General features: G+C 46.9%; 1 protein-coding gene across 1 annotated transcript; it reads left to right on the forward strand.

Annotated features, from left to right (window-relative positions):
• The first annotated feature begins 2,837 nt into the window (after positions 1–2,837).
• On the forward strand, positions 2,838–15,664 carry SRA1 (steroid receptor RNA activator 1). The gene is made up of 5 exons (XM_040441958.1): positions 2,838–2,976; positions 3,654–3,776; positions 6,040–6,236; positions 8,574–8,682; positions 14,800–15,664. The coding sequence occupies exons 1-5, from the start codon at positions 2,952–2,954 to the stop codon at positions 14,988–14,990; spliced, it is 645 nt and encodes a 214-aa protein (XP_040297892.1). The 5' UTR covers positions 2,838–2,951; the 3' UTR covers positions 14,991–15,664.
• The last annotated feature ends 394 nt before the right edge of the window (positions 15,665–16,058 follow it).

Consider the following 16,058-nt stretch of genomic DNA (forward strand, 5'->3'; position numbering starts at 1 on the left):
TATATATGTCCTAATCTATAGGTAAAAGGAGGCTCTAAGATAACACCAGAAAACACCACTTTCATGTATCTAGGGACCGTCTGGCTAGGTTCACATGTAATCCATGCCAAAAATCCTCGCCAAAAAAGCATGCAGAACTTCTCCATTTATTTCAGTTGGGAATTTCCATGTTAAACCATCCATACAGTGTTTATTTTCTTTTTTCCACTTGTGGTTTTAAAAACCAACCTGTGGAAAAAAGTGTCCTGTCCTGTCCATTCTTGGTGCAGAATCTGCATCCAGAATTCCATTGAAAATGGCCCGGAATGAAAATCCTCACTGAAACAGCACCCAAAACTATGTTAAAAAAAGACAGGAAAAAACAGGAGTCCACATCGGTTTTTCAGCCACGAAAACCTCTTTTAACCTAAACCAGGCAACAGTCTAGAGCTATTAGGGCATGCTGGAAATTGTATCTTTGCAACAGCTGGAGGGCTGCAGGTTAAGCATCCCTGGTCTAGATAACCTACTTTCACACTAGCGTTCGGGGCTCCGCTTGTGAGTTCCGTTTGAAGGGGCTCACAAGCGGCCCCGAACGCATCCGTACTGCCCTAATGCATTCTGAGTGGACGCGGATCCGCTCAGAATGCATCAGTCTGGCAGCGTTCAGCCTGGCCGCTCCGCTCAGCAAGCGGACACCCGAACGCTGCTTGCAGCGTTCGGGTGTCCGCCTGGCCATGCGGAGGCAAACGGATCCGTCCAGACTCACAATGTAAGTCCATGGGGACGGATCAGTTTGAAGTTGACACAGTATGGCTCAATTTTCAAACGGATCCGTCCCCCATTGACTTTTAATGTAAAAAATATATATTTTTTTTTTTTATGGTAATGCAAACGGATCCGTTCTGAACGGATCTAAGCGTTTGCATTATAGGTGCGGATCTGTCTGTGCAGATACCAGACGGATCCGCACCTAACGCAGGTGTGAAGGCTACTTTCACACCTGCGTTAGGTGCGGATCCGTGTGGTATCTGCACAGACTGATCCGCACCTATAATGCAAACGCTTAGATCCGTTCAGAACGGATCCGTTTGCATTACCATGAACAAAAAAAAAAAAATTTTTTTTTTTTTGTTCATGATAATGCAAACGGATCCGTTTTGACTTTACATTGAAAGTCAATAGGGACGGATCCGTTTGAAAATTGAGCCATATTGTGTCAACTTCAAACGGATCCGTCCCCATTGACTTACATTGTAAGTCTGGACGGATCCGTTTGCCTCCGCATGGCCAGGCGGACACCCGAACGCTGCAAGCTGCGTTCAGGTGTCCGCTTGCTGAGCGGAGCGGAGGACAAACTGTGCCAGACTGATGCATTCTGAGCAGATCCGCATCCACTCAAAATGCATTAGGGCAGTACGGATCCGTTCGGGGCTGCTTGTGAGAGCCTTCAAATGGAACTCACAAGCGGAGCCCCGAACGCTAGTGTGAAAGTAGCCTAAAACATACTATTACCCGCAAAACCTGACATTGGGATACAGTGACCCCAAAACACCAATGCAAGACCATAAAGGACATATAGGCTTTAAAGGGGTTATCTCATCTTAGACAATGGGGGCATATCGCTAGGATATGCCCCCATTGTCTGAAAGGTGCGGGTCCCACCTCTGGGACCCGTACCTAAAAGGAGAACGGAGCCGGGGAGAGTTGTGGCTGGAGGACCCCGGGTTTCTCGGGGTCCGTCCACCACCAGGCGCAGCTCTCCCATTGAAGTGAATGGGAGCGCACCGCGCATGCACGGCGGCTGGGCTATTTTCGGCGGCTCCATAGAAATGAATGGAGAGCGGCTGCACATGCGCAGATCGCAGCTACTTTGGTGGCGCAGTGGCCACAGCCCCTCCAGCGGCACAGGGGGAGGGAGACACTGCTTCCTTCTCCCCTGTGCTGCTGAGGGAACACTGAGTGCGTTGAGAGCAGCGTGATCCTTGTTCCCCATACGTTATCGGTATATTGGCCAAACCGATAATCGGTCGATCCCTAGAGTGGAGTAGAATTTAGACTGTTTTTGCAACTAAATTAATCACAAAATGAGAAGCACCTACATAATAGGTGGGAAAATAGGCGCAAAAGTAAAAAAAATATATAATTTGTCAAAAAAATCTAAATAGTCGAATAAGGCACAAATACCTCCAAAACAGGTGAATTTCCAGTAGTAAATGCGACTAAAAAATAATGAAGTCTACGGCCTCATGCACACTACCGTGTTCCAGCCATGCCTGTACTGCGGACCACAAATTGCATCTGTGATCTGCATCCTACGGTCCGCACCGCAAAAAAAGTAGTGCATGCAGTTTGCGGAGGCACAGACAGAAAACCCATGGAAGCACTCCATAGTGTGCCCACGCACCGCACCTTCCGGCTTGTGCACACGGCCGGTGCCCGTATATTGCAGACCGTAATGTGAACGCGGACCTGCTACGGTCGTGTGCATGAGACCTTACACTTAAATACAGGCGCAGACACTATTAGTATTACTACTATTATTTTTGCCTAAAAAAAAGTCTTCAAAAAAGTACACCAGAATTGCTCGGTGTTTTTGTAGCGCTTTTGCCCGTCTAGTTCTGTCACAACCTGCTGGTGGGCTCCTGGGGGGCACACATCGCCTGCAGATCTCCATAGTAACGGAAAACCTCTTGCTAATCAGAAAACGCCGTCCCTGTGGTGCTCTGCTAGAGTTACTTGGCACAATGTCGGCATCTGCCATTTTATCTGGCCTGTAGTCTGCAAGCTAGCTACCTGCACTGGCATCCATAAGCTGGCAGCACCGTGAAGAACTTGCTGTCCTGTTCTGATGATGCGAACAAATAAAGCTTTGAAGGAAAAAAAAAAAAGGAAAAAAAAAAACCAGCCACGAAGCAGCTGTGACAGCGTGGGGTTTCCTGGATCCTGTCTGGCGGATCGGGAGGGGAGCGATGGCTGAGCTGTATGTGAAGCCGGGTAAGAGCCGCTGATCTGGGCTGTGCAGTAACGGGGGATTGTCCCCAGTGAGACTCCTAGTTATTACTGTCACCATCTTTCTTCTGGGCAAAGTTACTATTGACAAGAGGGCGAATGTGAAGGCAGGCTGGTAAAGTTGTGACTGTTTAATGGTGGGCATCATGCTTTAAAGACACTATGGAATTACCTTATGGGCCATTGCCTGTTATACAGTACATTGAAAAAGGGGGTTTTCTGTCATGACAATGGTTTGGTGACAAAGGTTGGACCATGAGATTGGATTGGTGGTGGGGACTGAACACTGTCACTGTGGACCTGACGGAGACTGCCAAGTGAATGGTGTGATGAAGTGGTGGCCAGGCAGCAGACCCCTGACTTTGTCAGTGGGCCCCACTTTTCCAGTCTGTCCATGCTACCCGCCCCCTCATTGGCAGGAGGTGGATCAGCAGCCCCCACTGTCACACTGTGTGTAGCTGGTGGCCCCCCTAACTTTCCCTGTGGGTACAACAACCTCCTTCTGAAGACCGTGAGGATGCGTGGTCTGTCACGTGTCCCTTGTGATGTGCACGCAGCAGACTCAACCAGTAACATTTACACTATACACCAGTAATTAAGTTGGACTCGGTAGTCTTGGCACAAATTTAATTCACTTTACCCCTTTTCCATCTTTTTACCAGGCAACCAAGAGAGGGGCTGGAATGACCCTCCGCAGTTCTCCTATGGCTTGCAGACGGCAGGAGGTGGTAAACGTGCACCTCTGAACAAGAGGGTTCCTGCTCCATTACAAGGCGGTCCGGCAGGTAGGAGGTGATGGGGCAGCCACGTCCTGACTCAGAAGTCTTCATCCTGCAGCTAAGCTTTGTCAATACAGAATGAGTCACCGTATGGGACAGTGGCCATTTTATAACCGTCTGGGACTTAAACCATTTTTATGTTGTATTGCCCGCGTTGAATCAATAGGGTTAATCCGCGTGTGGCCACCCGCCATGGGTTCCACAGCAAACATCGGCATGTCTGTTCTTTTTTTTTTTTTCTGTGGCATGAGTATAAAATCTCCGGCAGAAAAATTCTGAGTGTGTGAACAACCGTGCGGATTTCCCATTGAAATCAATGGGGGCAGATTTTGTTACGGAACACATGCATATCCGCTAAATTCGGATACCATCTTGTGTGCCATCTGCATTTTTTTGTGGACTCATTGGGGGAGATACAGCAAGACTGGCGCATCTATCTGCCACTCTTGATCACCAGGCACTGACGTGAGATGCGCCCAATTTATTAGGAGGCGGTCGTGTAGACTTCAGCTTTAATGAATGTTATAGTAGATGTGGTGGACGGCACAAAATCACGCCCCTTTCCAGCTAATATACGACCCCTTTTTCTTGGCACTTTTCTGAAGCTCAAAAAGTCGCAAATCATGCTGCACACATGGCATGCGCCATAATCAGCTAGTTTTTTTGCGCCACAATAGTGGCATGAAGAGCTTAATAAATGTCCCTCATTGACTTTATTTTGCGGACCAGAATAGGACATGTTCTATGTTTTGTGGAACAGATGTACGGATGCGGAAAGCACATGGACGACTTCTTCTGTGTCCGTTGCACAAAAGAAAGAACATGTCCTGTTCACCAAAGTCAATGGGCCCTTTAAAAAAGACGCAAATTGCGTATCCGTGATTTGCAGACCATACGGCCGTGTGCATGAGACCTAAATGTAGGAGCCATTGATGCTGTTAGGAATGAAAGTGCTAGAACAGATGGCTGGGGAAATCCATAATCCTTCTCTGCAGGAGCCGCTCTCTACGGAATTGCTAGTTTAGGCCTGATTCGTGTGTGCCATCCATACTGCGCCCGCATGGCACACAGACCCATTAAAGTAAATGGTGCTATTCACACTTCATTGGTCTGTTCTGAGAAACTCGCAGCATGCACCATTCTTGTTCTTTTCGTCAAATAAATGGGTCCAAAAAGAAAACGTGCGCACCTAGATGCCGTATGGTCACCCGGATACGTTGGAAAATAGGAGGACAGTATGAGGGCGAGCTAACTGAGTTACGGCGTGCTGCGTCTCGGTGCCACTGGCTAAAAAAGAATGACAAATCCGTCTCGGCCCTGTTTGGGGCTGTCACCTTCCTCCATCTTTCTTGGGATTTAAAGGGGCCTCCAGGATTTTCCTATTGATGGCCTATCCTAGTCACTATCTGATCATCAGGAGCCCGACACCCTGTACCCATGCCGATCTGCCAGGGCCCTGAGCTATACAGCACCATCCATTGTGTAGTGGGCAGAGCTGGTTCACATTGAAGTGAATGGGAGCAGTGCGCCAGAGTTAGGCTACTTTCACACTACCGTTCAGAGCGGATCCGTCTGGTATCTGCCCAGACGGATCCGCTCCTATAATGCAGACGTTTGCATCCGTTCAGAACGGATCCGTCTGCATTATAACTTAGAAAAAATCTAAGTGTGAAAGTAGCCTGAACGGATCCGTCCAGACTTTACATTGAAAGTCAATGGGGGACGAATCCGTTTGAAGATTGAGCCATATAGTGTCATCTTCAAACGGGATCCGTCCCCATTGACTTACATTGTGAGTCTGGACGGATCCGCTTGCCTCCGCACGGCCAGGCGGACACCCGAACGCTGGTGTCCGCTTGCGGAGCGGAGGCTGAACGCTGCCAGACTGATGCATTCTGAGCGGATCCGCGTCCACTCAGAATGCATTAGGGCAGTACGGATGCGTTCGGGGCCGCTTGTGAGCCCCTTCAAACGGAGCTCACAAGCGGAGCCCCGAACGCTAGTGTGAAAGTAGCCTTACCCCGAAACCTCGTCCAATCAGATATCGATGGCCTGTCTGCAGGATAGGTTATCAGTAGTAAAATCCTGGAATTCCCCTTTAAGTTTTCTGAACTGATCTCAGCCTGGACATCAAATTAGAAATGGTATCGGTGTTACTATTTTGTGGTAGGTTGACGGGTAACCCCTTTTTTTATTATTATTATTGAGAATTTCTCTGTGTTCTGGATAGAATAGGAATTCTGTAAGTCTTCATTTTTTTTCATTTCAGTTCCTCCTGCACAGACGCTCTCCTCATCCAGCCCACCGATGATGCCGCCCCCTGTCGGTAAAGTCGGCCCCCCTCCTGTAGGAGCAGTGAGCAGTAATTCCAAGCAGTGTTCTAGTCCAGCAGAAGACGAGGTTCCCGTTGAAGACATCTTGACTCCCTTGAATCAAACCCTGGAGGCCTGCAAAGATTCACTGAAGGTGAATAAAGCCTTTGATGTTTCACCCCAAGATTCTGACCGGTTTGGCATCATTTTTATAGGTGGTCATGAGACCTGTATCAAAACTGGTATAAAGGAAAACTGGCTTAGTTACCCATAGCAACCAATCAGATTCCACCTTTCATTTTTCCGAGCTCCATTTAAAAAGTGAAAGGTGGAATCTGATTGGTTACTACTTTGCCTTTGATAAATCTCTCCCATAATGCATTAGAAGGTTTATATAGTGAGATATATTACATAGATGTACAAGTGTCATTAATGGGTTTTTTAGAACTTCACTCCTAGGTAGTGAATATTTTCGCTGTGGTTTTGAGGGCCTGCTCTGGATTTAACCCTTTGCATTGAAGTTCAAATTTTTATGTGAATTCACTACAGATTTTTGTATCCAGCAGGGCATTTAAAAATTGCCACTGTGAGACAGTGTGTAGTGACACAAAGCGATTGGGAAAACCCAACTGTCAATGTATTTCCAGGAGGAATAACAGAGGAATCGCACAATGCAGAAGCCTGAAAACAGTTGCTCCAAAATTATTTCATGGGTAGTATTTACTGAGAAAGAAATATGAGGAGAGCTGTAACGTTATCCATTAACCCCCCAGTGACGGACCATACGCGTTTTCAGGGCAGCAAGGTGGCTTTTTTTCTGGGCTGCAGAATAGCGCCTGCACAGAGAGACAGCACACTGCAGATTAGGTGGCAGCAAGGTACACAGCATAGAAGGCACTGAGAAATATACACTGAAAACAAAGCAATTATATAATATACAGTATATGTAATAAAGCCAAAGCCTTTATATACCAATGGGTACAAATATGCATTCCAATTTAAGGTTCCCCTATTGTATGTGACTAAGGACTCATGCACACAAATGTATTTTTGGTCCAAATTCGATCCACATTTTTTTGCGGGTCGAGTGCGGACCCATTCACTTCAATGGGGCTGTAAAAGATGCAGACAGCATACCTGTCCGCATCCGTTCCATGCCGTCCACAAAATTTGAAAACATGTCCTAATCTTGTCTGCATTACGGCTGTTTCGTTCCGTGGAATGCACTTGGCCGGTATCCGTGTTTTGCACCACTAAACAGCCAACGGTTGAGTGCATGAGCCCTTACAAGACAAAAATGTCTTTTGAATGGCCGCCATGTAATACTACATGCCTGGCTGACTTCCCTTAGTAAAATCAGCCGTTTGCGCAGAGCAGGACACGGGATGATTGACTGGCTCCGGGTGTTTGAAAGGATTTGTCTCTGAAAATATGTCCTAAAACAGGGCTCCAGATGGCGACCAAAATGGTCGCCAATGCCACTTAGAATTTACAAATGGCGACAAGACTTTTTAGTCTTGTTGCCATTTGCGACTAGACCCGCCACCGCAGCTCTGCAGTTGAATACAGCGGCGGGGCACCGGAGATGATAGTTATCTTCCCCGCCGCCGATGTTCTTCCCCCCCCCCCTGTGCTGCCGCCGCCAATAAGAAGAGAGACGGGAGGAGGAGGGGAGGGGCTGTGGCCGCTGCACAACCAATGAAGATAACTGACCTGTTAATCCAAATACAGGAGACGGGTGCCGGAATCCGACCTCTATGACAGGGAGCTGCGATCAGCGGCAGTTAAGCCTTCAGGTGCGGTACCTGAGGGGTTAACTGCAGCTGATCGCAGCTCCCTGTCATAGAGGTCGTGTGCCGGCTATTTGATTCCGGCACCCGCCTCCTGTATTTGTATTAACAGGTCAGTTATCTTCATTGGTGGCGCAGTGCGCCCCCCCCCAACATCCCACATTGGTGGCGCAGTGCCAATGAGGGTTAAAAAAAATAAAAATAAATGAACTCACCTCCTCCAATTGTCAAAGGACCTGTGGTGATGTCACTGAGCTCATCACATGGTCCATTACCATGGTGGTGGATCATGTGATGTACCATGTGATGAGCACAGTGATGTCACCACAGGTCCTGAAGAATTCGCCATTTTTTTGTCACCTTGTCACCCCAAAAAATAGGATAGGACTGTTCTATTATGGGCGAAATGCACGCGTTTTTTTTGGTGTTTCTTTTTTTTTTTTTTGTGGTATTTAGTATCGCAATACTTTTTTATGGTGACTAAAGCGAATCAAAATTTTGGTATCAAGACAATTCTACGCCGATCTGATCGGCATAGCGTTGTTACGATACCCAAATTTTGATTCGGTTTCGATTCGGCAACTAAAAATTTTTTTTGGTTCCTACATTTTTCAGTTCAGGAGCCAATGGCTACTAGGTATTTTTTTTAGTCTGGAGCACTGTAAAATGTGGTTTGTCTTTCTTTCTTTTTGCTTTTTCAGACTCAAGTGTTTACTGACATTGGACGGCGGTTGACTGTGTTGGAAGAAATGTGGAATAGTGGAAAGCTGTCCATATCTGTACGTAAGAGAATGAGCCTGTTGGTAAATGGTAAGCACATTTTCTATCAATCAATGCTGTACATTAAAGGGCTGGCTATAGGGCTGCAACAATTAATCAACGTTATCGATAATATTCCATAACGGGATTCGTTGTCAACGAATCCAGTTATCGAATAATCAGCCGATTCGTTGCTATGCGGGCGGGAGCGGGTGGTCAGGTGCTATGCCTGTGGGTCCTTGAACTTTAAAGGGACACTGACAGGCCCTATAAACATATTTAGTTATTCCTATGCAGTCATAGATCTATTAAAGTGTATTCCAATGATATAAGAGTACCCCCTGTCCGCATTGTAAACCATGTAAAAACAACTTTATATTGATCTGTCAATCACATTTCTTTATGCCCAAGGGGCGTTTTTTCTCATACCTTTGTGCCCAGCCGCGCCTCAACTGTCGATTCCTAGCGCCGCCCAGCTCATTATTATTCACTGCGCTGGGCGGCTCTTACATTCCCCGATCCTGTCAGATCCCGCACATGCCCGATAGAGACTTATTGGCATCTGTGGATGGGACTGTTATGGGAGGGGGATCTGTGCACTGTTATGGGGAGGGGGATCTGTGGATGGCACTGTTATGGGAAGGGGGATCTGTGCTATAAGATGCTATATGTTGTCATCCATAGATTTCCCCCCCCCCCAACCCATAACAGTGCCATCCACAGATCCCCCTCCCCCATAACAGTGCCGTCCACAGATCCCCCTCCCCCATAACAGTGCCGTCCACAGATCCCCCTTCCCATAACAGTGCCGTCCACAGACCCCCCCCCTCCCCCCATAACAGTGCCGTCCACAGACCCCCCCTCCCCCATAACAGTGCCGTCCACAGACCCCCCCTCCCCCCATAACAGTGCCGTCCACAGACCCCCCCTCCCCCCATAACAGTGCCGTCCACAGACCCCCCTCCCCCCATAACAGTGCCGTCCACAGACCCCCCTCCCCCCATAACAGTGCCGTCCACAGATCCCCCTCCCCCATAACAGTGCCGTCCACAGATCCCCCTCCCCATAACAGTGCCGTCCACAGATCCCCCTCCCCATAACAGTGCCGTCCACAGATCCCCCTCCCCCATAACAGTGCCGTCCACAGATCCCCCTCCCCATAACAGTGCCGTCCACAGATCCCCCTCCCCATAACAGTGCCGTCCACAGATCCCCCTCCCCCATAACAGTGCCGTCCACAGCCCCCCCCCCCCCCCAAAACAGTGCCGTCCACAGACCCCCCTCCCCCCATAACAGTGCCGTCCACAGACCCCCCCTCCCCCCATAACAGTGCCGTCCACAGACCCCCCCTCCCCCCATAACAGTGCCGTCCACAGACCCCCCCTCCCCCCATAACAGTGCCGTCCACAGACCCCCCCTCCCCCCATAACAGTGCCGTCCACAGATCCCCCTCCCCCATAACAGTGCCGTCCACAGATCCCCCTCCCCCATAACAGTGCCGTCCACAGATCCCCCTCCCCCATAACAGTGCCGTCCACAGATCCCCCTCCCCCATAACAGTGCCGTCCACAGATCCCCCTCCCCATAACAGTGCCGTCCACAGATCCCCCTCCCCCATAACAGTGCCGTCCACAGATCCCCCTCCCCCATAACAGTGCCGTCCGCAGATCCCCCTCCCCATAACAGTGCCATCCACAATTTGTTTTAATATGGCCTTTGAACATAATTTTTCAAGTAAAATCATATAAACCCTTTTTTTTGTCATTTTGGTGTTTTTTCCCGATAAATCAATGAAATTATCGAAGGGATAATTAAAGGGAGATTAAAGGGCGTAGAGTAAGCAGTTACGTGTGGCTCTAATGTTACCTTAAGTTGTGGTCACTGATTCCACTTTGCAAGCTTCCATGTTCCTGGAGTAAAGACTTTAGACCTTTGCTTTCCTCATCCATGGCACGCCTGCATGGAATAAAACGGCGTATATATTTCATGTGATCATTTGTCTTCCAGCGCCGGCTTAGTTTTCTTCTGCTGTGACCTATAGAGGGCTGCTCAAAAATGTGTTTCTGAAAATCAGACCCACTGCCATTCATATAGATTCAGAGTGTTGTGTCAGAATGGTCTGGGCAATGCCAGGGGGTTTAAAAGTCACCTGTCACATTGAACTGAGCTGTAGGCAGCATGTTATAGAGCAGGAGGAGCTGAGCAGATTCATATATAGATTTGTGGGGAAAGATTCAGTAAACCTTTCAGCTGTCACCCATGTGACCACTAAGCCCCGAATTAGCAGATTTACATGAAAAAGATGTGTTACACACAAAACCATATATCAATCTGCTCGGCTCCTCCTGCTCTATAACATGGTGTCTGCAGATTAGACACCATGTTAAATGTGACAGGTTCCCTTTAAAGGGTTTCTACCACCAGAATTACTGTTATGTAGCTGACTGACAGCGATGCGCTAATGTCAGCACTACATAACAGTATGTTTTTTACATTTCTCCCTGCAGCCGTTCTGATAAAATAAGCACTTTTATAATATGCTAATGAGCCTCTAGGTGCTATGTGGGCGTAGAATCAGCACCTAGAGGCTCCGTCCACTCACCCTTTATCCCGCCCAGGTCCTCCGTTCTGCCCGCCCCGCTCCTCTTGATTGATGTCTAAGTTCCATGCCTCGTTGAGGAAATCCCGCGCCTGCTCCGTTCACTTCTGTATTCGGCGCAAGCGCAGTGAGTGAATGCCGCGCTCCTCATTCCAGCTTCCTCACTGTGACGTAGTCTGCACAGTGAGGAATCCGGCACCAGGGGCGCATCATTCACTCACTGCGCCGAATACAGAAGTGAACGGCGCAGGCGTGGGATTTCCTCAACGATGCATGGAACTTGGACATCAATCAAGAGGAGCGGGGCGGGCAGAACGGAGGACCTGGGCGGGATGAAGGGTGAGTGGACGGAGCCTCTAGGTGCTGATTCTATGCCCACATAGCACCTAGAGGCTCATTAGCATATTATAAAAGTGCTTATTTTATCAGAACGGCTGCAGGGAGAAATGTAAAAAACATACTGTTATGTAGTGCTGACATTAGCGCATCGCTGTCAGTCAGCTACATAACAGTAATTCTGATGGTAGAAACCCTTTAATTGTCTATAGAGACTATGGGGCACATTTATTAAGACCGGAGTTTTAGACACTGGTCTCAATAAGCCCCTGCGCTGGTGGTGGATCACCGAAGTTATGTAGAGGCGCTGGCCTCTACATAACTTTGGCGTATCCACTACCGATTCCTTGCTGTCTTACATTTTAGACTATTTTCTACGCCTAAACCCTTCCCCGCCCGCGCCATGCCCCCTGTTTTTAGATTTGGCGTGAGCAGGGAAGAAGTTGCAGATTCTGCCGCAGCATGGTGTGCGACAGAATCTGCGCTAGATGTACATGACAAAAGTCATAAATGACCCCCTATATTTCTGGAAATCAGTTGTGGTCCAAAATGCCAGACTTCTCCAATTTGATCTTCTCACATGTATCTATTTTATGTCTCATTTAACCCCTTCCCCCTCCCTGCACCATACTGTTACTTCACATCAAATAGTAGGTGGTTAGCATGAAGCAACGTGATTGTACCGCACTGTGAATGCTCTGGTTCAGGAGTTGTCCCTGCACTATCACCGCCAGCTAGCACCTCGTTTTCAGTGCTAGAATCAGAGTTAAAGGGGTTATCCCATGATTGATGTAAAAAATGAAAATCAGACATCATAAAGTACATGACAACCTCTTTCTAACAAAGCTAGAACCAGCCCTGTACCTCACATGGATCCAGAGATCTCCCCAGTCATTGCTCTGCTAGATTTATATCAAGCTGGCAGCTCAAAGGGAGTGTCCTTTCTGCTACAACTCTGTAAACCTGTAACTGCCACAGCTTCTAACAATACAGTAGATACAGCTGATGGCAGTTGAAGGATGGAACTAGAGATGAGCGAATTTCAGGTTATGAAATTCGTTCACGCTTCGTTTACTGGTAAAAGGTGAATTGCATTATGGATTCCGTTGCCACGGACCATAACGCAGTTCTATGACAGAATGCATAACGGAATGCCTTTAGAGGCATTTCGCTATTCATTCCATCATAATAGAAGTCTATTGCCTGCATAACGGATCCGTCCCGTTTCCGTAATGCATTAGAGGACTCCCCTGCATAACAGAAACGGAATGGATCCGTTTTACAGCCCATAGACTTCTATGATGACAGAGCATTCCGTTATACATTCCGTCATAGAATTGCGTTATGGTCCGTGGTAGCGGAATCCATAACGCACTTCACCTTTTACCAGTAAACGAAGCGTGAACGAATTTCAAAATATAAAATTTGCTCATCTCTAGATGGAACTAAGCATGTGCTTCCACTTCAGTGATGTTACAGAGAGCTAAGGAAAAGAACAAACAGCAGGTAGTGCTGTACATATAGAGTTTATTGAATAACTCAGTAGCCATACAAATTTTTTAATTTTATGCAGTTACAAAAGTATTTAGATCCAGTTCAAAAATGTAGAAAATTATGTTAAGACAACCCCTTTAACTCCAATTCCAGCTTTTTAATCCTCTTAGATGCCATGGTCAGCATTGACCTTGACATCTAAGTGGTGAGACAGAAGGGGCCCTTTCTCTGACCCCATCGACCCCCACAGGGACCTATAGCATTACCACATATAGGTGTGTGGTTTTTCTATGCTTATAATCATATATGGTGCTTAATAAAGCAGTAATGTGTAGATTAGCTTTCTGAGCAGACCTCAGTGTGGTGAAGCTATAGTACATAGTGTATATGATATGTAGGACACAGCTCTGCCCTCAGCACGTCTAGCCCTGTCAGTCAAGGGGAGGGTGGAGTGTTTAGAGTACAGGGGGTGGTACAAGGCAGTGCTCAGAAGATTCAGCTCCGCCTCCTGGTGCTCAAAATTTCTCGGCAGCTGTTTATCATACAGACAAAAGAAAGATACAGTTTTAATCAGCATGATGAGCCCTACCAGGCAGTATATCTGGTGTAATAGGGTTGATACTGGTGACAGAGCTGCTTTGAGTACTAGCTAACCAAACTAGGCTGTGTCATTAAAGGGTAACTGTCATGTTTTCATCAAAAAAATCTATTTTAGCATATGTTACTGCTGCAGCAGCATTATGCATAAAGCAATCTTTAGATTCTTCACATAATACTGTTTTCCTTGAGTTTTCCCTTAGTTACAGCTGTTTAAACATTTACAATATGAGGATCTTCTCAAGATGGCTCCCCTGCCAGCTCTCTGAGGCCAAAACTGCCTTCCCTCACTTCCCATACACACTTGCTGTAGCCAACAGCTCCCTGCCAGCCAATCAGCTGCGGACAAGAATATGACATGCTTTGTTTTTTTCCGGAGCCGCAGACCGGAAATGCGGATGCGGACAGCACACAGTGTGCTGTCCGCATCTTTTCTGGCCCCATTGAAAATGAATGGGTCCGCACCATTGCGAAACGGATCCGGACCCATTCTACAGACGTCTGAATGGACCCTAATGCAGGCATGCAGTGTGGAAGACCGCCCCTCTGTCTTCTGCTTATACTAAAAGGAAGACAGATGAGCCCTAGTAACGGTCTTTTAAGAGAGCAGTGGAAAGGGACAAAGGACATTAATGAAAGCTGTTATCAGGTAATTGCAGATCTTTTGACAATCATTGACAGACACAACTCAGATATACATGCCTAGCTCTAATAAACTAGCAAATAAAATAAAAATATGACTGTTTCCCTTTAAAGAGGTTGTGTCACTTCAGCAAATTGCACTTATCATGTAGAGGAAGTGAATATAAGGCACTTACTAATGTATTGTGATTGTCCATATTACTTCCTCTGCTGGCTGAATTCATTTTTACATTACATTATAAACGGCTTGTTTCCAGCATTGGTGGTCGTACTTGCACACTATAGGAAAAAGCACCAGCCTTTGCCCACTGCCATGGACCCGACCATTAGAGAGGCTGACTCTTTTTCCTATATTGTGCAAGCACGGCCACCACTGATGGATTGCAGGGTGGTCGTAACCATGGAAATGAGCAGGACAGAATAAATGCAGAAATAGCATGACATCTAGCATTGGACTTCTTGGTCGATGTGGTTCCATTAATGTTTTCATTACATTTTAGAGCTGAAGAGCCAGCACTGGGATTCTGCTGATGAAATTCATCGATCTCTTATGGTTGATCATGTCAACGAAGTCAGCCAGTGGATGGTTGGGGTGAAACGATTAATTGCTGAAGCTAGAAACCTACCTGCGGAAGCTCCGCCAAGAAGAGAGGAGCCGCTAACAGATAGCACTGCGGAGGAGCAGAGTTAGGAGGGTCTGTTACTGGGGCTACTGAACATTGCTATGCAGTCTGTACATAGTATCAGATCGGATTTTTATGTATTCTTATTCTTCCCATGGATTCGGGAACATTCCCTTTGTCAAATTTTATCTGATTTCTGAACAAATTGACTTTTAGTGCCTGCTGGCACCATTTGATCTAAGGGGACTCTGATGGGCAAACGCTGTCTCTGCTGATCCATGCACATGGCTTGTCTGTAGAATCACTCTTAGGGATCACATTTTTGCAGCAATGACAATACATTTTAAAGGACGTTTAGTAGCCAAACATGAAAGTGTCTGTTACTATACTTGGATATAGTGACATTTTGGTGGCACTTCATTAATCATTTCACTAAATTGTTGCCTCTTTTGCACACTTTATTATATTGCCTCTTTGCTGCTGTACACCATTCCGAGCTGTTCATGGCAATGAAGAAATGGAGAACTATTATTCTGTAAGAATTATCACAAAAAGTAATGGAAACCAAAAGTCACAGTGTTCTTTACAAAGGTGCAGAAAACATGGGCCCCATAGATTATCCCCCGGTAGTACTCCATGTCATAGTCATCCTAGATATTGTAATGCAGTTTGACATTTATTTGGTGTTCTCTGTTTTCTTGGGTTTTGTGATTATTTTTCAATAAAGTTGGTCACAATTTTTTTTTTTTTGTCAGTTCAAACATGTAAATGACATAGAAAAGAACACTAGAGGACTGAATAAATGTTGTGCCCAATACGGATGTCTACTGATATGGCAAAGGGGACAGAGCCACTTGGGTCTGGGTGCTCCTCTAGCTTCTGTACAGGGACGGACTGGCCATTGATCCTACAGAGAAATTGGCCAATACCCAGTGGGCCGCCCATGGCCTTCTCACAGCTGCCGGTCGGGTACATAGTGATCTGATGCTCTTAGCATTAATGCTAGGAGCCTCTGGTACTTATGCACCTGGCTGACAGAAGAAAGTGCCCTTCTGCATTCAATGGTATCGCCGTCCTCAGAAGGGTGATGGGGTTAGATGCTGCAGTATTTTTTGCTGCACTACTTATATTAGCCC

This window comes from Bufo bufo, chromosome 1, assembly GCF_905171765.1.
Source record: "Bufo bufo chromosome 1, aBufBuf1.1, whole genome shotgun sequence".
NCBI lineage: Eukaryota > Metazoa > Chordata > Amphibia > Anura > Bufonidae > Bufo > Bufo bufo.

Bases quoted from the DNA above. Each gene is read 5' to 3' on its own strand.
- SRA1 (XM_040441958.1), top strand. From the start codon at position 2,952: ATGGCTGAGCTGTATGTGAAGCCGG. The intron at 6,237-8,573 runs GTGAATAAAGCC...TTGCTTTTTCAG, and splicing joins CCTGCAAAGATTCACTGAAG to ACTCAAGTGTTTACTGACAT. The intron at 8,683-14,799 runs GTAAGCACATTT...ATTACATTTTAG, and splicing joins AATGAGCCTGTTGGTAAATG to AGCTGAAGAGCCAGCACTGG.